Source organism: Phyllobates terribilis, unplaced genomic scaffold, assembly GCF_046119375.1.
Source record: "Phyllobates terribilis strain yellow unplaced genomic scaffold, ASM4611937v1 Scaffold_1__5_contigs__length_1240528914, whole genome shotgun sequence".
Taxonomy (NCBI): domain Eukaryota; kingdom Metazoa; phylum Chordata; class Amphibia; order Anura; family Dendrobatidae; genus Phyllobates; species Phyllobates terribilis.
In genome coordinates this window covers 591,855,591-591,879,970 of record NW_027362761.1, presented here as the reverse complement: position 1 = coordinate 591,879,970, position 24,380 = coordinate 591,855,591, and the positions used below count along the sequence as shown (strand labels likewise).

The 24,380-nt window shown below is 42.6% G+C and overlaps 1 protein-coding gene across 2 annotated transcripts in view; it reads left to right on the top strand.

Annotated features, from left to right (window-relative positions):
• The first annotated feature begins 875 nt into the window (after positions 1-875).
• Positions 876-24,380, top strand: part of DDX4 (DEAD-box helicase 4) — a 127,292-nt gene continuing 103,787 nt past the window's right edge. For both annotated transcript variants that reach the window (XM_073655109.1, XM_073655108.1), the window contains exons 1-3: positions 876-987; positions 3,989-4,101; positions 4,466-4,505. In XM_073655109.1, coding sequence (XP_073511210.1) covers positions 4,033-4,101; positions 4,466-4,505 — 109 coding nt within the window. In that variant the 5' untranslated portion in view covers positions 876-987; positions 3,989-4,032. The remainder of the gene's footprint in view (positions 988-3,988; positions 4,102-4,465; positions 4,506-24,380) is intronic.

Sequence of the window (24,380 nt, the reverse complement as noted above, 5' to 3'; positions counted from 1 at the left end):
GGAAGTTTAGCGGCCCATGCGGAGTGCAAAACACGGACACGTCAGCGTGTTTTGCCCACAGAACCACGCTGACATGTGCGCAGATCGACGTGTGCCAGCGTCCGCAGTGCGCGTGAAAACTGGCACCACACCTACCGGAGACACTGACGTGTGAATGAGGCCTGAGGTGGATTTAGAGGTGCCGCCTATAGGCACAGATCTGACTTTTTGTTTACACCTTCCTGGGCCTATTAATCCCTTAAAGGGGGTGTCCATCAGTGGACAACTCCTTTAAAAGGCCTAAGAAAACAAAGGAGAAATTGCATAAAATAACGAGACCCACAATAAACCCGCGGCGTTGATTAGCGGTAACGTCCCGGACTAGTCATGTGACCCTGTGGAGACCAATCACAGGCCTTATCAGCGGTCACATGGGCGTGGTTGATGCCGTTCCCGTCAAGGAGGCCAGAGTCGCCGTTACTGAGACTAGAGGAGCAGGAACGGGGCTGGTTTTACCTGGTAACGCGTCTATTAGAATTTTTTTTAATTAAATTAGCCTTAATACGACAAACGCGAGCCAAATCCTCCATCTTTTACCTCAGTCCAACAGCGGTCGCGTCGCCCTAACACGAGGTACACGCCGACTCCTAGGAGACAATACGCCCATTATGGCAAAAAAAAACATGGTGGAAAAATACTTTATTCTACACAAATGATTTTTTTAGGCCCCTGAGAGGAATCTCCGCCATCACCCATCCCCCCCTCACCTCAGAGACCGGCCGGCCGGGGCTGCCACACAACTGCCGCTGCCGGCTATCTGCACCACGTGACGTGACAACAGTCCACCACTCAGCGGGCAGGACGGCGAGCATGACGCCATCGGATTGGCTGAGCCTGTTGGCGCCTTTTATCTGGGAGTCTATATAAGGTTGGACTCAGCGCTGCTCCCCGCTCTATAGGCTGCGGGACTGGAGGAAGGAGGCGGTGGTGTGCGCGCTGTGTGAGAAGGTAAGGCGGCGTGTGAGGGAGAGCGGGCCCCGCCTGCGAGGTCCTCTGTGGGTCTCACCCGCTGTGGAGGGGCCTCGTGAACTGTACGGTCAGTAGGGTATCGTGATGTGACATGGCGGCCTCGGCCGGTACAGGTGTGCGGGCAGGGTGATGGCGGCGTGATGCGATAGTCGCCATGTATGTGGTGGACACGTGACGTCACTGCACAGGTAGTTTGGTTGCCCTGAAATGCGACCGTTACAGTCCGGAGCTCTGAGAGGCTGCGGTGATCGTTGGCCGCTTCCTTTTTGAATTTAAATTTGTATTAACCCTTTAATTATATCTATTTTTTTTCTGTTTGTTTTACTCCATTTCTGCTGAGACATAACTTTTGTTGTTACTTCGCCTTCCACGTGGCCACGTGAGGACTTGTCTTATTGCAGGATGTTGTGATTTTCATTGACATTCATCTTACTACATATATTGGGAAAATCAGAAAAAAGTCCATGTTGGGGGTAGAAAAAAAACTTAGGCTCTGTGCCCAAGATGGAGAAATGCTCAGGATTTTTTCCTGAGCGTTTCTGCATCTCCCTGGCAGAAAAAAGCGCATGCGGATTGTGCATGCGGATGTGAAGCGTTCTTCACATGAATTTCCGCATGCGGGTTGTCAAGCGCTTTCCAAGCGATTTTAGCATCACTTGGAAAGTGCTTGACAACTTGGTCACACTATATAAATCCATCCAACCGGCATGGATTTATATAGTGTGACCTTAAAGAATGGTAAAAAAATCTATACTTACCTTCCAATGGCCCCCGAAGTCTTGTTTCCCTCTGTCCCGGCTGCCGGCAGCGCTACACTGAAGGACCTGCCGATGTCAGCATCGCGTGACCCGTCACATGACTCTTGACGTCAGCGCAGGTCTTTCGGTACATCGCGAACTGTCGGCATGAGAGGAGGAGCGCGGCGTGGGCGCCGCCAGAGGGCAAGTATATATATATATATATATATATATATTTTTATACAGTTTTCTATAGTGCCCGGGTCCGGAAGAGAGTCTCCTCTTCTCCAGACCTGGGTACCATCCGCACATGGAATGCGCATCTACATATAAAGTGATGCGTAATCCATGCGGTCTAATGCAAGTCAATGGTGGCGAAAACGCCGTGCTTCCGCAAAATAATTGGCAGTGCTGCGTTTTTTTCTGCAATGATAATCCGCAGCGGAAATCTCCACAGCTTGAGCACAGCACATGCGGATTATCATTAGGGGACCATGGCAGGCCTTCTACCATGCGTTTTTAAAGCGTTTTTGCCACTGCGGAAACGCTTAAAAACCGCATCGTGGGCACACAGCCTTAATCCCATTATTGAAGTTTGAGGGTGTTGTGTTTTTTGTTCATAGTGCAGTAAAAATGACTTGGTATGTTTCTCTGTCAAGATTATTTTGTGTACTGGCTTAAAGGGAACCAGTCATGTGAAAAACCACTATTAGGCCGCGGAAAAGCATTAAAATCGCTTGTTAAGAGGCCTGGGATGTATCCGAATGATCCGCACATGCTGTGGAAATTTCCGCTGTGGATTATCATTGCGGAAAAATCTGCAGCACAACCAATTTGGGTGCGATTTTGCGGTGAAATCGTGTCTATTGACTTGCATTGCACCACATAATATCCGCATGTATACATGGATATAGAGGTGGATATAAGTTTTTTTTTATTTATTTTTACTTTTTAATTCTTTTTTTTTTTTTTTTTATTTAGATGCAGCATTTGATATTGGAAATTTCCTCCAAGTTGGTCGCAATATAAATCTATGCCAGTTGTATGGATTTATATTGTGACCAACTTGTCGATCCCTTTTCCAAGTGATGCTCAGAATCGCTTGGAAAAAATGCTTGAAATAAACGCATGTAAAATCCGCATGTGTTTTTTCTGCCAAGGAGATGCAGAAATCCTCAGGAAATTTTTGCTTCAAATATGCATCGTGGGCACTTGCCCTTAAAACATGTTCACACGTTGCTTTTTTATGCACATTTTTACTTTTTTTTTTTTTTCAGTACCTGCAAAAGCTAGATGTCAAATCTCGTGCTCAGGTTTCTGAATTGGAAAACTACTGCATTTTTTGAAAACTGCAGCATATCACTACTTTCAGTGTTTTTGCAGCATTTTATTCACCCATAGAAAGCAATGAGAAAGTGCAAAAACGCAGGTATCAGGTTTTTGGTGCAGAAAACTCAGTAAGTTGCATCATGGTTTTTTGAGGCGCTAAACTTGGGAGACAAATGTACCTGAAAAAAATGCTGCAAAGCTGGCTTTTTGTAAGCAGCTTCTTTACTGCCAAGAGAGCAGTATAAAAAACCCAATGTGTGAACATAGCCTTAACCTGCAGATATATGGGGTTAAACTGCAGGTTTAGTGCTTTGAATCTGCATGTGGACCCCAACTACCAGGAGGACATGGACTTCATTCCTCCCAGTAGCGTTCAGTCACTGCGCTGTGTATAGAGAGCAGCAGTTGTAACCGCAGCCCCAGCACTGATTGTCAGCCGCAGGGCTGTGGAGTCAGTATAAAATAAACCCTCTAAAACATATAATGAATTGGGTACAGCAGTTCAATGCAGTTAGTGGGGAATATTTTTTCATAAGAATTTGGGAAAGTTATGAAATGTCCTATAAGGCTATGTGCCCACGATGCAGAAATGCTGCATATTTTTTCCTCTTCTCCCTGGCAGGAAAATCACATGCGTTTTTCCCGCCGGGTAGAAGCGTTTGTCAAGCGTTTTTGCAGCATTTCCGCATGCGGGTTATCAAGCGCTTTTCCAAGTGATTTTTAGCATCACTTGGAAAAGTGCTTGACAACTTGTTCACACTATATAAATCCATGCAACTGGCACAGATTTATATAGTGTGACCAAGTAATATTTTCAATGACCGTTCATGGAGATAAAATAGATAGGAACAGAATCTCCTGCGTTTAGAAATAGCTGAATTTATTATTAGTAAAAATCACTTTCATCTTTCCAGAAATTTTCCGGAGAGGTCAGCACCCGTTTTTTTTTCCTGTTAGCATGGCTGACGAAGATTGGGAAACCGAACTGGATAACAGGCCCGCCTGTGCCGCTAATTTCAGCAGCTCGGTATGTAACGCGTCTGTCCGTGTTCAGTCTCTGCTAGATGCTTTTACAAAACATTTCAGGCATTTTTTTTTTAGTTAAGATCCTGGAAAATTAAATAACTGAACAAGAAGAACTCTGGTGCTGTAGATAGTAGAGCGGCTGCGGTCATGACAGTAGTCTGTGGCTGTAGGATGGGATCCTCGAGAACGGCCACATCCGCAGCCGTTGTTATGATTAGCCGGCCTGACAACGATACTGTAACGATAACGTGGCGCCAGGCCAGCCAATCAGAGGAAGAGCCGATATAAAAGTATGCCGTCTCATGAAATGTTCGGCGTAGCCAATTGTGGCGTCTTGTTTCTAAAATATTTTTCTTTTTTTTAAGGAACCAGAATTTAAAGAGAATGCTCAAGACTCTTTCTCGAGTAAGTGGAACACTTGTACAATGCAACTTTGGGGTTTTATTGCAGAGGAAAAGTGCAGCCATTGATTGTAACAACAAGGCTGGGGCTTACGGTGTGACATTTGTCAGGCGATAGGGGTTGTCTGAAAAGTCACAACTTGCCGCATGATCTGATTGTGCAAGTAAAACAGACTATTTCAGACGTCTTACAGCTCTAAAGTCTTACCAGTGTCACTTGTGCCCAGCGACAGAAAATCCAACACGTTTGGAAACATGTGACATTTTAGAAAATCATTACATCTAATGTTGCAATGTGTCACTGCGATTATAACCGTGTAGCCCAGAGTCCAGATCTTATTGTTCTTAAAGAATCTGATTGATTGTTATGAGCAGCGCACTTTTCCTTTTTGGCTCTTGCCTGATCTCCACTTTTTATTCTGCTACTTTTGCACTCTACCACAGGGTGAGCATCACATTAAGCTGCTGTTAAACCACTTTCTGACAAGCACTCATGTAAGTCCCATGTAATAGATCTGCGTCTGCTGCAGACAGGCAGGGGGTTGCGTGCTGTGTCCTACAGCCAGCACCTACGTCTAACAGCAGCGACCACAGCTCGTGTGCCACCAAGGCAGCCCGGCGGCCTTCATTGGAGGTTTCCATTACACATAGCAGAACTAAAATATTGCAATATACAGTACAATCAATCACAGGTTTAAGACCCAGGGGAACTAAAAAAATAATTGAATCGTCCCTTTTCCAAAATAAAACCGTAATGTTATCGCGTCCATAAAATTTATGACAATATAAAACTAAGCACAGAAGAAATTGAGACTCCAGCGCGTTTCACCTTCCCAAAAAAAATGCAGTGATTAATGTGGACCCCAAAACGGCACCAATAAAACGTACTGTTCGCAAAAAAATCAAGCCTTCATGCAACTCTACTCCATTGACAAAAAAAATATATGCTCCTTATGTTTATATATGGAGAGAAAAGAATAATTCTCTTATGTATACATATATATGCATACACGTGTATAACATGAGAGAATTTTTTATTTTTGTTTAAATCCTGTTTTAATTTGTTACCGCCATAATTACACTGAGCTGGAGAATCATGTTGCTTATTTACTTTTACTGTTTTTACTCTGTAAGAAATTACATTTGGTTTTTCACCATTTCACCCCGCTTAGATATATATATATTTCTTTCATTCACTACAATATATGGCACAATGAATGAACGGTGTCATTAATAATTACAGCTTGTCCCGCAAAAAAAACCCAGCTGTGATATGATCATGTTGTAAAAATAAAGGTTACTTCTAGAAGAAAAAAATAATGGAAAGCGGCGATGTTCACAAAGTTCAGAACCACGTGGGTTGATCAACGCTGCCCGTCAGGCATTTATAGCATAGCCCCATGCAATGTCCTAAATGTCCATGTGAGGCCCCACCACACTTTGTAATATCACCATATAACGTCTGGCAATCGTTCCTCTTTGGTCTGATGTGTGGTGGTTTGTGGTGGTGGATTTGGTTCTTTCCTATGTAAATGTTTAGTATTTTTTTTTTTTTTTTTCACTCTTTTGTGTGCGGTTACAACACTCGGGTCTTCCTGGTTTGAGCGTGATATTTCTCTAGATTTTAAGTGAATTAACTTTTCAATTTTAGCATATCGTGACTTCAACAAAAACTTTCAATCGACCAACCAAGGCTTTGGAAGCCAAAAAGGTATTTGTCATTTGATTTTGGTAAAAATTTAAGTCATAAATAAGTCCAAAAACATGAGGTCAGACAGCTTCGAAACTATGATACCACAAAAAAAAATCTACAGCGGCATATAAAACCGCCAGACAAGAAGAGATTCTGACAACGTGAAAATAAAATCGAAACCATTTTATTTCAAATAAGGAATAAAAAAATGTAATAGGCAAGGAAAAAAAACCTCCAAAAATAGGGGGGATAGGATACACAATGCGGTCTAATGAATATTGAAGATGTCATATAAAGCAACCTGCAGGATTGTACACCTAAGGAGAAGGGGGCTCTGAAAGGGATATTAGAGCCACTATAATAGATCTTGATAGGAGTAAAAAATGGATGCTTGTGAAGGAGGGAATGAGAATACCTCATTGTAAAGTGGGTCCTGGAGCGCTGGAGACCTGTGGTGTCCTCCCCACACCCGACGGACGGACGCTGTTTCGCTTGATTGCTTCTTCCGGGGGCGTATCATACCAGAGGAGGGTCTACGGCTGGTATAAATACAAAGTCTAGCCAATGGGAGCATGGGGGAGCCTAAATGCCCAACCTATGGGAACATCCGAAGGGCGGGCACAAAGTCACGTTTCCTGGCGTCAAAAGATGACGTCATGCGCCTAGGTCTATCCTCCTAGCAAAGGGGACTTCCGGAATCGCGCTCCGTGGACCGCAGGTGGAACGCACAACGGTCACGTCATCGAGCACTTCCGGAAGTCAGGGAAGATACAGATCCAGCGCATGCTTGCCGATGCTAAGCAAATGAAACGAGCCCGGAATCAATGCCAAGTGGGTATCAAAAACAATATGATCAGATAAGGACAATAAAGGTAAATAATTCCTGAAGTTATAAAAAAATTATAAAAAAATTATAAGAATATGCCCTAAATAAATTGGACATGAATCAGAATGAAAGGAACATACTGCATGGGGGCAAAATAAATAATAAATATGAATAATCCCAAAACAAATAATAAATCCATAAGAAAAATAATACATAAAGGTCAAAGAAGTATATAATAATCCCAAAATAAAAGGAACAAGAGTATAGATGAATCAATGTAAATAGGAAGCAAATGCTACATGAAGAGCAAAGGATAGATAAAAGAAAAGGGTGAAGTGTGAAATAAAGTTCTGAAGTGCCTAAAAGGAGAATGCGGGAGTGCCAGATGAAATGCATTCATTCATAAAAAATTATTAGGAATATTTGAACATAGAAAGTGCATATTACTGTGCAGTTATCCAAGGAATAGAGGTGATCCTATAAGGATTACTTACACGAAAAATCTAGAAAAAAATAAAAGCTAAATTAAGAGTGCTTGTGCACAAAGTGCATGATGGTGAAATGATGAAAAAAAGTGTAAAAAAATTATAAAAAAAAAAATTATTTGCAAACGTGCACTAATAAAAGTCCATATTTATTTTAAAAAACGTAAGTCCATAAAAAGTCCATCCCACTAGTATCTTCCAGCAAAAAGGTCCTAAGGCCCATCCATCCATAAGGAAAATCACATATTCATCAGGAAAGCCAGAGGAAATCTTCAATATTAAGGCTCTGACGAAAGATTAACCCCAAATTGAGCAGGCCGGGTCTCCACATATACGGCATCCACTTAGATTATAACGGCTGGTATGTGTACTATAAATAAAAAGATAAAAAATTAGACTTACAAACATATTAACATATTAAAAAGTATATACATACCAAACCCTCAGGGTAGCTACAAAAAGGACCCAAAACCAAAGTTTTCATTAAGACCTTGTGGAGTAAGAGTACCAAGACGATAGATCCATCGGCTCTCATATTGGGCCAAAAGTTTACCAAAATGACCCCCTCTTACCCCATTACCCCCACGGTGACCTGATCAATACACTTAATCTTCAGGCCAGCTGGATTGCATTCATGGTGTGTTTTGAAGTGGCGTGGTAACGTTTTCAGCAGATTCCAATCATCTATGGTATTGGCCTTTTCAATGTCCCTAACATGTTCTTTAACCCTCACTTTTAACTCTCGAGTTGTAAGGCCTATGTGAATTAAATTGCATGGACATTTGGCATAATAGATTACCCCTTTCGAGGAGCATGTGAGATTTTCTAATCTGGAAATTTTTTTGTTCCATTGAAATTTTCAAAACTTACTGATTTCTTTAAATTTAGTCAAAGGCCACACGGAAAAAATCCTACTCTTAGATCGTGTTTTTTAGGATTGCTGTTGGGATTATAATGACTATGCACCAATAAATCTTTAAGATTTTGGCTTCTCCTCTCTACCATCGATGGAACTGGAGGGATAATTTTCTGAAGGGTGGGATCCGTATAAAGAACATTCCAATGTTTTTGCAAAACCTTTCTTAGATCCTCCCACCGGTCACTATAGGTGGAAATGAAACGTACCTGACTTTCTGAGTTAGTCTGATTTTTTTTTTCATACGTACCGTAAATAAGTTTCTCCCTAGGGATGTATTTCGCTCTTTTGTAACCTCCATTGATGGAGCGCCGACTGTATCCCCTGTCTAAAAAGCGATTTCTTAGGTCTACAGCTTGAGTTTCAAAATCAATACCTTCTGAGCATATCCTCTTAGCTCTCAAGAATTGGCCCATAGGCATTCCCTTGATGGTGGATGGAGGGTGAGATGATGTTGCATGAAGAAATGAATTGGTGGATGTTTGTTTCATATAGAAATCTGTTATAATTCTACAGTTTTCGGAAACCGTGATTTTAAGATCCAGAAAATCCAGATCTCTTCCAAATTTATAGGTCAGTTTGATATTCAACAGATTGTTATTCAATCTCGCCATAAGTCCTTCCAAGTCCCTAACTGAGCCCTCCCACAAAAACCAAATGTCGTCGATATGTAGCATCCAACCATGTATGTGGTTGATCTCTTCAATGTCATCCCCGTGGAGTATGTCCCTCTCCCAGGCTCCCAAAAACAGGTTGGCATACGAGGGGGCACAACAGGCCCCCATCGCAGTCCCCTGTAATTGTAAATATGTTGTTGTTGAATGTGAAGATGTTATGTTTAAGGACATATTCCAGGAGGGTGAGGACCCACCCCACCAAGGCCGGACGCAGATTACTCAATTTCAAATACCACGCAGCTGCTCTCAGTCCATCTTCATGTCTGGAGGTGTACAGAGCCTCTACATCTGCTGTAACCATGATCATATCCTTTGCAAGGTAGAGGTGATTCAATCTCACAAAGACCCCAATTTCCGGCAACTATAGGTCTGCTGGGGGGGGGGTCTGTGGGATTCTTTTTTCGTGGTATTCACAATATTTAGTCTGAATGATGGCCAACTGTCCCATTTTATAGCGAATTATTAGTAGAAGGCAATTATTTTCTTAGACAGTCAGTTATTTAACAATGCTATGATTCCAGTTAATAATGGATATTTAGGATTTTTCCAATAAATTCCAATTTTAATTTTTGTACCTGTGAGGATCTGCACGATCACTGTTCGAAATTCATACGGAAATAAATCCAGGTCAATGGCGAGAAGTGCCGGCTCCTTAGTGATTTGGATTGGGATGCTGCTCATTTGAGATACTAAATGGGAGATTGCGTCCCATAATTGTTTTACTTATCGCAGTTCCACCAAATATGCATCATATCTGCGTTAGCTTCTCCACACCTCCAGCACACATCTGGGGAGTTGCGGTAGGTCTGCGATAGTCTACATGGTGTAAAGTACCATCTATACAGCAGCTTCCTTGTATTTTCCAGATGGTTTGTGCATTTAGTGCAACCCTATCATTGAGAAGGACGTCTGCCATTGACCCGGGGTAATCGTGAATTGCAGATCTTTCTCCCATTTGTGGAGATGTGTCCAATGAGGGGAGCGTATCCTCCAGCATGAGGTTATAACTTAAACGCTTTGATCTGTTGTGTTGGGTTGAGTAACATTGTATATAGTTTAGAGGGTTGTGGAAAAACGATTTCCTTTTTTTCATGTAAAGAGTGTCTTATCTGTAAATATTTATAGAAATCTTTATATGGAATATCATATTTTACTTTAAGTGTAGAAAAGGAGGATATTTCTCCCTCATGTCACCAATTAATGTGATTCCCAGTGGTTTCCAGTTTTGGATTCGGAGGTTTGGGATGCATTGCTCCAAAGTCTCAATGGGGGCTTTAGAGCGCTATTTTATAGAGTACAGCTTATTAACACTAGAACTACTGATGGAGTCATTTTGACTCCTTTCGTTTTTTATTTCTCTTCTGTGACTACATTTTTCAGAATTCCGGCTTGAAACTCGGTGACTTTTCCTCAAATATGATGTGAAAAAAGATTTTGTGAGAATAAATAATTTTGGTGAAAAATTTGCGCGTTTTTTTCAAAATTTACCAAGAACTACTGAAGGGAGTCATTTTGACTCCCTACTATATTTTGAGGTCCTTTTGTCACTAAATGTTGCTATAAAGTTTTGTGCATAATTTTTTCACTCTCTTATTTACCCTGATGTTCATATAGATGTAGTTCAATTTACATGTCAACTTTTCACATTTTCCTTGTGTTTTACCTGCTTGTATTACTGTGTAATGCTGAACAAACTCTATCTGATGAGATGCTAGATGCATTCATTGCGATATTCTATGCTCGTGGAATATCTGGCACGAACCGTCACTCGATTAGCAGTATTTGGTGTAATGACTGGGGAATACCGTTTTGCAAAGCGACAATGTCTAGGGACCGCTTTGTTGAAATTATGAGGTTTCTCAGATTTGATGAGAAATCTACTCGATCGGAGAGACTGCAAACGGACAAGTTTGCTCTATTTTCTACTGTGTGGGACAGGTTTATTGAAAATTGTATTGCGTGTTACAAACCTGGCCCATACATAATGGTGGATGAGCAACTTTTCCCAAGCAAAACTAGGTGTCCATTCACGCAGTACATGCCTTCCAAACCAGATAAATATGGCCACAAATATTGGCTAGCTGTTGATAAGAGGAGCAAATATCTGGCAAATGGCTTCCCTTATCTAGGCAAAGATGACACACGCCGTGCTGAGGACCGTTTAGCTGACCATGTGGTAATGAAGTTATTGGACCCGTTTTTGAAAAAAGGTCGCAATGTTACAACCGATAATTATTTTACTTCAGTAAAGTTAGCTAAACAGCTAAAAAGCAAAGGATCAACCATCGTGGGAACACTGAACAAGATAAGGCGAGAAGTGCCTAAAGAAATAAAATCCATGAAAGAGGAATTGTACAACACTAAAGTGTTTAGAAATGAAGACAATTTTACACTTACAGTAGATCAAGGAAAGCCCAACAAAAATGTTGTCATTTTGAGTTCCGTCCATCCAGATGTTGTTGTTGCGTCTGATTCCGCTAAAAAAACTCCAGAAACGGTAAAGTTTTACAATGAAACAAAATATGGAGTAGATGTAGTGGATCAGATGGCACGAAAATATACCACACGAACATGCACAAGGAGATGGCCTGTTCATGCATTTGAAAATGCCTTAGACTTTGCGGGTATTAATGCATGGATAATATTCAAGGAGATTACCCACCAAAAAATGTCACGCAAGGCATTTTTGCAAACGCTTGTGAGAGAGTTGAGTGGTCCTTATGTCACAGATAGGGAAAAGGGTTCCACGTCCCAAGTTTCTACATGCTCAGAAGTGATGGTTCAAACAAAATTTTGCCAGATCAAAGAAAAGTGCAAGAAAAATAGATCTGTCGGAAATTGTAAGACTTGTGGTAAGTCTTTGTGTGGGCAATGTACTGCCATAAATCAAAGGCAATGCCTAAAATGTGAAACGCCAAATGTTTAGAAGGTGAATTCTGCGCCATATTTTCATTTTTATGCTCCTCCACCTACATTTTCTCTGCTTTTTGTTCTTCAGTTGTTGTTTATATGTGTGCACTTGAGTAAAAAAAAATGTTTGAAAAACGTCTATTATAATTATTGTTATTTTCTGTAGAAAAATAAGAAAAGCAGAAAAAAACAATCAAAAGCATTACTGTTGGATCTCACAATAATAATACATTACAAAAAATATAATTATTAATAAATAACCACAAATGAAACTCTAAAAATAAACGAAAACAAGCAAGGAGTCAAAATGACTCCTTTCAGTAGTTCTAGGCGGGGTCACGAGTCCAGTAGTCCTAGTGTTAATCAGTGTACCCCACACCCCCAATGCAGCCTCCACTGTTGGCGGTAAGCACATATTTTTATTGTTAGTTGGATCCAGTCACTATATATGAGTGAAAAACAAATGCTATATTTGAAGTTTCTATGAAATGTTTTTCGATTTCTATCCAATGTCTGTTATTCTTGTTGTTGCACATAAATATTAATTGTTTGAATATAGCCTCTATAATATCTCACCACTGAGGGGCGCCATAGTCCTCCTTTTTTTATTGGAATGTATAAGGTATCTGCTCTAACTCTGTTTTTCCTGCCATGTATGCGTTAATATAGATTGTATCTCTTTAAGTAATTTTATGGGGAATGTAATGGGTAGATTGCGAAATAAGTACAATATTTGGGGAATTATAAACATTCTGATGGAAACAATTCTACCTAACCAGCAGGGCTGTGGAGTCTGTAAGCCAAACCTCTGACGACTCAATATCCATGACTCCGACTCCCTCATACACGGCTCATGTTTAAGTGATAAATTTACTGTAGCACAGATTCATCTTAGCTAAAAGTCTAGATCAGTGATGGTGAATCTTTTACGGATCGAGTGCCCAAACTGCAATCCAAAACCCACTTATTTATCGCCAAGTGCCAACATGGCGAATTAACCTGAATACTGAGGTTTTAGTTTAGAAAAAAAGAACTCGTACAGAGAGCAGACGAGGGACAGCATAGGGCAGCCACCGAAAGGAGCAGGGGTATGAGACCGCAGAAATAATGTGCTCACCCCCATCTTGTTATATGCCCCCACCCATGTATATATATCTGCCCCCCCCATTCCATGTATATATGCGGTTTCCCCCCCCCCATTCCATGTATATATGCTGTTTCCCCCTCTATTCCATGTATATATGCTGTTTCCCCTCCCATTCCATGTATATATGCTGTTTCCCCCCCCATTCCATGTATATATGCTGTTTCCCCCCCATTCCATGTATATATGCTGTTTCCCCCCCATTCCATGTATATATGCTGTTTCCCCCCCATTCCATGTATATATGCTGTTTCCCCCCATTCCATGTATATATGCTGTTTCCCCCCCATTCCATGTATATATGCTGTTTCCCCCCCATTCCATGTATATATGCTGTTTCCCCCCCATTCCATGTATATATGCTGTTTCCCCCCCATTCCATGTATATATGCTGTTTCCCCCCCATTCCATGTATATATGCTGTTTCCCCCCCATTCCATGTATATATGCTGTTTCCCCCCCATTCCATGTATATATGCTGTTTCCCCCCCATTCCATGTATATATGCTGTTTCCCCCCCATTCCATGTATATATGCTGTTTCCCCCCCATTCCATGTATATATGCTGTTTCCCCCCATTCCATGTATATATGCTGTTTTCCCCCCCATTCCATGTATATATGCTGTTTCCCCCCCATTCCATGTATATATGCTGTTTCCCCCTCCATTCCATGTACATATGCTGTTTCCCCCTCCATTCCATGTACATATGCTGTTTCCCCCCTCCATTCCATGTACATATGCTGTTTCCCCCTCCATTCCATGTACATATGCTGTTTCCCCCTCCATTCCATGTATATATGCTGTTTCCCCCTCCATTCCATGTATATATGCTGTTTCCCCCTCCATTCCATGTATATATGCTGTTTCCCCCTCCATTCCATATATATATGCTCTTCCCCCCCATTCCATGTATATATGCTCTTTCCCCCCCATTCCATGTATATATGCTGTTTCCCCCCCATTCCATGTATATATGCTGTTTCCCCCCCATTCCATGTATATATGCTGTTTCCCCCCCATTCCATATATATGCTCTTTCCCCCCCATTCCATATATATGCTCTTTCCCCCCCATTCCATGTATATATGCTGTTTCCCCCCCATTCCGTGTATATATGCTGTTTCCCCCTCCATTCCGTGTATATATGCTGTTCCCCCCTCCCATTCCATGTATATATGCTGTTTTCCCTCCCATTCCATGTATATATGCTGTTTCCCCCCTCCCATTCCATGTATATATTGCTGTTTCCCTCCCATTCCATGTATATATGCTATTCCCCCCCATTCCATATATATGCTATTCCCCCCCCGTTCCATGTATATATGCTGTTTCCCCCCCGTTCCATGTATATATGCTGTTTCCCCCCCGTTCCATGTATATATGCTGTTTCCCCCCCGTTCCATGTATATTTTCTGTTCCCCCCCCATTCCATGTATATATGCTCTTTCCCCCCATTCCATGTATATATGCTGTTTCCCCCCATTCCATGTATATATGCTGTTTCCCCCCATTCCTTGTATATATTCTGTTTCCCCACCATTCCTTGTATATATGCTGTTTCCCCCCCATTCCTTGTATATATGCTGTTTCCCCCCCATTCCTTGTATATATGCTGTTTCCCCCCCATTCCTTGTATATATGCTGTTTCCCCCCCATTCCTTGTGTATTTGCTGTTTCCCCCATTCCATGTATATATATGCTCTTTCCCCCCCATTCCATGTATATGCTCTCCCCCCCATTCCATATATATTTGCTGTTTCCCCCCATTCCATGTATATTTGCTGTTTCCCCCCCCATTCCATGTATATATGCTGTTTCCCTCCCATTCCATGTATATATGCTCTTCCCCCCCCATTCCATGTATATATGCTGTTTCCCCCCCATTCCATGTATATATGCTGTTTCCCCCCCATTCCATGTATATATGCTGTTTCCCTCCCATTCCCTGTATATATGCTCTTTCCCCCCATTCCATGTATATATTGCTGTTTCCACCCCATTCCATGTATATATGCTGTTTCCCTCCCATTCCATGTATATATGCTCTTTCCCCCCATTCCATGTATATATGCTGTTTCCCCCCATTCCTTGTATATATGCTGTTTCCCCCCATTCCTTGTATATATGCTGTTTCCCCCCCATTCCTTGTATATATGCTGTTTCCCCCCATTCCTTGTATATATGCTGTTTCCCCCCCATTCCTTGTATATATGCTGTTTCCCCCCATTCCTTGTATATATGCTGTTTCCCCCCCATTCCTTGTATATATGCTGTTCCCCCCCCATTCCTTGTATATATGCTGTTTCCCCCCCCATTCCTTGTATATATGCTGTTTCCCCCCCATTCCTTGTATATATGCTGTTTCCCCCCATTCCATGTATATATGCTGTTTCCCCCCTCCCATTCCATGTATATATGCTGTTTCCCCCCTCCCATTCCATGTATATATGCTGTTTCCCCCCTCCCATTCCATGTATATATTGCTGTTTCCCTCCCATTCCATGTATATTTGCTGTTTCCCTCCCATTCCATGTATATATGCTGTTTCCCCCCTCCCATTCCATGTATATATGCTGTTTCCCTCCCATTCCATGTATATTTGCTGTTTCCATTCCATGTATATATGCTGTTTCCCCCTCCATTCCATGTATATATGCTGTTTCCCCCTCCATTCCATATATATTTGCTCTTTCCCCCCCATTCCATATATATTTGCTCTTTCCCCCCCATTCCATGTATATATGCTCTTTCCCCCCATTCCATGTATATATGCTGTTCCCCCCCATTCCATGTATATATGCTGTTCCCCCCCATTCCATATATATGCTCTTTCCCCCCCATTCCATGTATATATGCTGTTTCCCCCCCATTCCGTGTATATATGCTGTTTCCCCCTCCATTCCGTGTATATATGCTGTTCCCCCCCTCCCATTCCATGTATATATGCTGTTCCCCCCCTCCCATTCCATGTATATATGCTGTTCCCCCCTCCCATTCCATGTATATATGCTGTTTTCCCTCCCATTCCATGTATATATGCTGTTCCCCCCTCCCATTCCATGTATATATGCTGTTTCCCCCTCCATTCCGTGTATATATGCTGTTCCCCCCTCCCATTCCATGTATATATGCTGTTCCCCCCTCCCATTCCATGTATATATGCTGTTCCCCCCTCCCATTCCATGTATATATGCTGTTCCCCCCTCCCATTCCATGTATATATGCTGTTTTCCCTCCCATTCCATGTATATATTGCTGTTTCCCTCCCATTCCATGTATATATGCTATTCCCCCCCATTCCATATATATGCTATTCCCCCCCATTCCATGTATATATGCTGTTTCCCCCCCGTTCCATGTATATATGCTCTTTCCCCCCATTCCATGTATATATGCTGTTTCCCCCTCCATTCCATGTATATATGCTGTTTCCCCCTCCATTCCATGTATATATGCTGTTTCCCCCTCCATTCCATGTATATATGCTGTTTCCCCCTCCATTCCATATATATATGCTCTTCCCCCCCATTCCATGTATATATGCTCTTTCCCCCCCATTCCATGTATATATGCTGTTTCCCCCCCATTCCATGTATATATGCTGTTTCCCCCCCATTCCATATATATGCTCTTTCCCCCCCATTCCATATATATGCTCTTTCCCCCCCATTCCATATATATGCTCTTTCCCCCCCATTCCATGTATATATGCTGTTTCCCCCCCATTCCGTGTATATATGCTGTTTCCCCCTCCATTCCGTGTATATATGCTGTTCCCCCCTCCCATTCCATGTATATATGCTGTTTCCCCCTCCCATTCCATGTATATATGCTGTTTTCCCTCCCATTCCATGTATATATGCTGTTCCCCCCTCCCATTCCATGTATATATGCTGTTTCCCTCCCATTCCATGTATATATGCTGTTCCCCCCTCCCATTCCATGTATATATGCTGTTCCCCCCTCCCATTCCATGTATATATGCTGTTCCCCCCTCCCATTCCATGTATATATGCTGTTTTCCCTCCCATTCCATGTATATATGCTGTTCCCCCCTCCCATTCCATGTATATATGCTGTTCCCCCCTCCCATTCCATGTATATATGCTGTTTTCCCTCCCATTCCATGTATATATTGCTGTTTCCCTCCCATTCCATGTATATATGCTATTCCCCCCCATTCCATATATATGCTATTCCCCCCCATTCCATGTATATATGCTGTTTCCCCCCCGTTCCATGTATATATGCTGTTTCCCCCCCGTTCCATGTATATATGCTGTTTCCCCCCCGTTCCATGTATATTTTCTGTTCCCCCCCCCATTCCATGTATATATGCTCTTTCCCCCCATTCCATGTATATATGCTGTTTCCCCCCATTCCATGTATATATGCTCTTTCCCCCCATTCCTTGTATATATTCTGTTTCCCCACCATTCCTTGTATATATGCTGTTTCCCCACCATTCCTTGTATATATGCTGTTTCCCCCCCATTCCTTGTATATATGCTGTTTCCCCCCCATTCCTTGTATATATGCTGTTTCCCCCCCATTCCTTGTATATATGCTGTTTCCCCCCCATTCCTTGTGTATTTGCTGTTTCCCCCATTCCATGTATATATATGCTCTTTCCCCCCCATTCCATGTATATATGCTCTCCCCCCCATTCCATATATATTTGCTGTTTCCCCCCATTCCATGTATATTTGCTGTTTCCCCCCCCATTCCATGTATATATGCTGTTTCCCTCCCATTCCATGTATATATGCTCTTCCCCCCCCATTCCATGTATATATGCTGTTTCCCCCCCATTCCATGTATATATGCTGTTTCCCCCCCATTCCATGTATATATGCTGTTTCCCTCCCATTCCCTGTATATATGCTCTTTCCCCCCATTCCATGTATATATTGCTGTTTCCACCCCATTCCATGTATATATGCTGTTTCCCTCCCATTCCATGTATATATGCTCTTTCCCCCCATTCCATGTATATATGCTGTTTCCCCCCATTCCTTGTATATATGCTGTTTCCCCCCCATTCCTTGTATATATGCTGTTTCCCCCCATTCCTTGTATATATGCTGTTTCCCCCCCATTCCTTGTATATATGCTGTTCCCCCCCATTCCTTGTATATATGCTGTTTCCCCCCCATTCCTTGTATATATGCTGTTTCCCCCCCATTCCTTGTATATATGCTGTTTCCCCCCATTCCTTGTATATATGCTGTTCCCCCCCCCATTCCATGTATATATGCTGTTTCCCCCCTCCCATTCCATGTATATATGCTGTTTCCCCCATCCCATTCCATGTATATATGCTGTTTCCCTCCCATTCCATGTATATTTGCTGTTTCCATTCCATGTATATATGCTGTTTCCCCCTCCATTCCATGTATATATGCTGTTTCCCCCTCCATTCCATATATATTTGCTCTTTCCCCCCCATTCCATATATATTTGCTCTTTCCCCCCCATTCCATGTATATATGCTCTTTCCCCCCATTCCATGTATATATGCTGTTCCCCCCCATTCCATGTATATATGCTGTTCCCCCCCATTCCATATATATGCTCTTTCCCCCCCATTCCATGTATATATGCTGTTTCCCCCCATTCCGTGTATATATGCTGTTTCCCCCTCCATTCCGTGTATATATGCTGTTCCCCCCTCCCATTCCATGTATATATGCTGTTCCCCCCTCCCATTCCATGTATATATGCTGTTCCCCCCTCCCATTCCATGTATATATGCTGTTCCCCCCTCCCATTCCATGTATATATGCTGTTTTCCCTCCCATTCCATGTATATATTGCTGTTTCCCTCCCATTCCATGTATATATGCTATTCCCCCCCATTCCATATATATGCTATTCCCCCCCATTCCATGTATATATGCTGTTTCCCCCCCGTTCCATGTATATATGCTCTTTCCCCCCATTCCATGTATATATGCTGTTTCCCCCCATTCCATGTATATATGCTCTTTCCCCCCATTCCTTGTATATATTCTGTTTCCCCACCATTCCTTGTATATATGCTGTTTCCCCCCCATTCCTTGTATATATGCTGTTTCCCCCCCATTCCTTGTATATATGCTGTTTCCCCCCCATTCCTTGTATATATGCTGTTTCCCCCCCATTCCTTGTGTATTTGCTGTTTCCCCCATTCCATGTATATATATGCTCTTTCCCCCCCATTCCATGTATATATGCTCTCCCCCCCCATTCCATATATATTTGCTGTTTCCCCCCATTCCATGTATATTTGCTGTTTCCCCCCCATTCCATGTATATATGCTGTTTCCCTCCCATTCCATGTATATATGCTCTTTCCCCCCATTCCATGTATATATGCTGTTTCCCCCCATTCCATGTATATATGCTGTTTCCCCCATTCCATGTATATTTGCTGTTTCCCCCCCATTCCATGTATATATGCTGTTTCCCCCCATTCCATGTATATATGCTCTTTCCCCCCCATTCCATGTATATATGCTGTTTCCCCCCCATTCCATGTATATATGCTCTTTCCCCCCATTCCATGTATATATGCTCTTTCCCCCCATTCCATGTATATATGCTCTTTCCCCCCATTCCTTGTATATATTCTGTTTCCCCACCATTCCTTGTATATATGCTGTTTCCCCACCATTCCTTGTATATATGCTGTTTCCCCCCCATTCCTTGTATATATGCTGTTTCCCCCCCATTCCTTGTATATATGCTGTTTCCCCCCCATTCCTTGTGTATTTGCTGTTTCCCCCATTCCATGTATATATATGCTCTTTCCCCCCCATTCCATGTATATATGCTCTCCCCCCCCATTCCATATATATTTGCTGTTTCCCCCCATTCCATGTATATTTGCTGTTTCCCCCCCCATTCCATGTATATATGCTGTTTCCCTCCCATTCCATGTATATATGCTCTTCCCCCCCCATTCCATGTATATATGCTGTTTCCCCCCCATTCCATGTATATATGCTGTTTCCCTCCCATTCCCTGTATATATGCTCTTTCCCCCCATTCCATGTATATATTGCTGTTTCCACCCCATTCCATGTATATATGCTGTTTCCCTCCCATTCCATGTATATATGCTCTTTCCCCCCATTCCATGTATATATGCTGTTTCCCCCCATTCCTTGTATATATGCTGTTTCCCCCCCATTCCTTGTATATATGCTGTTTCCCCCCCATTCCTTGTATATATGCTGTTCCCCCCCATTCCTTGTATATATGCTGTTTCCCCCCCATTCCTTGTATATATGCTGTTTCCCCCCCATTCCTTGTATATATGCTGTTTCCCCCCCATTCCTTGTATATATGCTGTTTCCCCCCCATTCCTTGTATATATGCTGTTTCCCCCCATTCCTTGTATATATGCTGTTCCCCCCCCCCCCATTCCATGTATATATGCTGTTTCCCCCCTCCCATTCCATGTATATATTGCTGTTTCCCTCCCATTCCATGTATATTTGCTGTTTCCCTCCCATTCCATGTATATATGCTGTTTCCCCCCTCCCATTCCATGTATATATGCTGTTTCCCTCCCATTCCATGTATATTTGCTGTTTCCATTCCATGTATATATGCTGTTTCCCCCTCCATTCCATGTATATATGCTGTTTCCCCCTCCATTCCATATATATTTGCTCTTTCCCCCCCATTCCATATATATTTGCTCTTTCCCCCCCATTCCATGTATATATGCTCTTTCCCCCCATTCCATGTATATATGCTGTTTCCCCCCCATTCCATGTATATATGCTGTTCCCCCCCATTCCATATATATGCTCTTTCCCCCCATTCCATGTATATATGCTGTTTCCCCCCCATTCCGTGTATATATGCTGTTTCCCCCTCCATTCCGTGTATATATGCTGTTCCCCCCCCTCCCATTCCATGTATATATGCTGTTCCCCCCTCCCATTCCATGTATATATGCTGTTTTCCCTCCCATTCCATGTATATATGCTGTTCCCCCCCTCCCATTCCATGTATATATGCTGTTCCCCCCTCCCATTCCATGTATATATGCTGTTCCCCCCTCCCATTCCATGTATATATGCTGTTTTCCCTCCCATTCCATGTATATATTGCTGTTTCCCTCCCATTCCATGTATATATGCTATTCCCCCCCATTCCATATATATGCTATTCCCCCCCATTCCATGTATATATGCTGTTTCCCCCCCGTTCCATGTATATATGCGGTTTCCCCCCATTCCATGTATATATGCTGTTTCCCCCCATTCCATGTATATATGCTGTTTCCCCCCATTCCATGTATATATGCTCTTTCCCACCATTCCTTGTATATATGCTGTTTCCCCCATTCCTTGTATATATGCTGTTTCCCCCCATTCCTTGTATATATGCTGTTTCCCCCCATTCCTTGTATATATGCTGTTTCCCCCCCATTCCTTGTGTATTTGCTGTTTCCCCCATTCCATGTATATATATGCTCTTTCCCCCCCATTCCATGTATATATGCTCTCCCCCCCATTCCATATATATTTGCTGTTTCCCCCCATTCCATGTATATTTGCTGTTTCCCCCCCCATTCCATGTATATATGCTGTTTCCCTCCCATTCCATGTATATATGCTCTTTCCCCCCCATTCCATGTATATATGCTGTTTCCCCCCCATTCCATGTATATATGCTCTTTCCCCCCATTCCATGTATATATGCTGTTTCCCCCCATTCCTTGTATATATGCTGTTTCCCCCCATTCCTTGTATATATGCTGTTTCCCCCCATTCCTTGTATATATGCTGTTTCCCCCATTCCTTGTATATATGCTGTTTCCCCCCCATTCCTTGTATATATGCTGTTTCCCCCCCCATTCCTTGTATATATGCTGTTTCCCCCCCATTCCTTGTATATATGCTGTTTCCCCCCATTCCTTGTATATATGCTGTTCCCCCCCCCCATTCCATGTATATTTGCTGTTTCCCCCCATTCCATGTATATATGCTGTTTCCCCCCTCCCATTCCATGTATATATTGCTGTTTCACTCCCATTCCATGTATATTTGCTGTTTCCCTCCCATTCCATGTATATATGCTGTTTCCCCCCTCCCATTCCATGTATATATGCTGTTTCCCTCCCATTCCATGTATATTTGCTGTTTCCATTCCATGTATATATGCTGTTTCCCCCTCCATTCCATGTATATATGCTGTTTCCCCCTCCATTCCATATATATTTGCTCTTTCCCCCCCATTCCATATATATTTGCTCTTTCCCCCCCATTCCATGTATATATGCTCTTTCCCCCCATTCCATGTATATATGCTGTTCCCCCCCATTCCATGTATATATGCTGTTCGCCCCCCATTCCATGTATATATGCTGTTCGCCCCCCATTCCATGTATATATGCTGTTCGCCCCCCATTCCATGTATATATGCTGTTCCCCCCTCCCATTCCATGTATATATGCTGTTCCCCCCTCCCATTCCATGTATATATGCTGTTCCCCCCTCCCATTCCATGTATATATGCTGTTTTCCCTCCCATTCCATGTATATATGCTGTTTTCCCTCCCATTCCATGTATATATGCTGTTTTCCCTCCCATTCCATGTATATGCTATTCCCCCCATTCCATGTATATATGCTGTTTCCCCCCCGTTCCATGTATATATGCTGTTTCCCCCCCGTTCCATGTATATATGCTGTTTCCCCCCCGTTCCATGTATATATGCTGTTTCCCCCCCGTTCCATGTATATTTTCTGTTCCCCCCCATTCCATGTATATATGCTCTTTCCCCCATTCCATGTATATATGCTCTTTCCCCCCATTCCATGTATATATGCTCTTTCCCCCCATTCCTTGTATATATTCTGTTTCCCCACCATTCCTTGTATATATGCTGTTTCCCCCCCATTCCTTGTATATATGCTGTTTCCCCCCCATTCCTTGTATATATGCTGTTTCCCCCCCATTCCTTGTATATATGCTGTTTCCCCCCCATTCCTTGTATATATGCTGTTTCCCCCCCATTCCTTGTGTATTTGCTGTTTCCCCCATTCCATGTATATATATGCTCTTTCCCCCCATTCCATGTATATATGCTCTCCCCCCCCATTCCATATATATTTGCTGTTTCCCCCCATTCCATGTATATTTGCTGTTTCCCCCCCCATTCCATGTATATATGCTGTTTCCCTCCCATTCCATGTATATATGCTCTTCCCCCCCCATTCCATGTATATATGCTGTTTCCCCCCCATTCCATGTATATATGCTGTTTCCCTCCCATTCCCTGTATATATGCTCTTTCCCCCATTCCATGTATATATTGCTGTTTCCACCCCATTCCATGTATATATGCTGTTTCCCTCCCATTCCATGTATATATGCTCTTTCCCCCCATTCCATGTATATATGCTGTTTCCCCCCATTCCTTGTATATATGCTGTTTCCCCCCCATTCCTTGTATATATGCTGTTTCCCCCCCATTCCTTGTATATATGCTGTTCCCCCCCATTCCTTGTATATATGCTGTTTCCCCCCCCATTCCTTGTATATATGCTGTTTCCCCCCCATTCCTTGTATATATGCTGTTTCCCCCCCATTCCTTGTATATTGCTGTTTCCCCCCCATTCCTTGTATATATGCTGTTCCCCCCCCCCATTCCATGTATATATGCTGTTTCCCCCCTCCCATTCCATGTATATATGCTGTTTCCCCCCTCCCATTCCATGTATATATTGCTGTTTCCCTCCCATTCCATGTATATTTGCTGTTTCCCTCCCATTCCATGTATATATGCTGTTTCCCCCCTCCCATTCCATGTATATATGCTGTTTCCCTCCCATTCCATGTATATTTGCTGTTTCCATTCCATGTATATATGCTGTTTCCCCCTCCATTCCCATGTATATATGCTGTTTCCCCCTCCATTCCATATATATTTGCTCTTTCCCCCCCATTCCATATATATTTGCTCTTTCCCCCCCATTCCATGTATATATGCTCTTTCCCCCCCCATTCCATGTATATATGCTGTTTCCCCCCCATTCCATGTATATATGCTGTTCCCCCCCATTCCATATATATGCTCTTTCCCCCCATTCCATGTATATATGCTGTTTCCCCCCATTCCGTGTATATATGCTGTTTCCCCCCTCATTCCGTGTATATATGCTGTTCCCCCCCTCCCATTCCATGTATATATGCTGTTCCCCCCTCCCATTCCATGTATATAT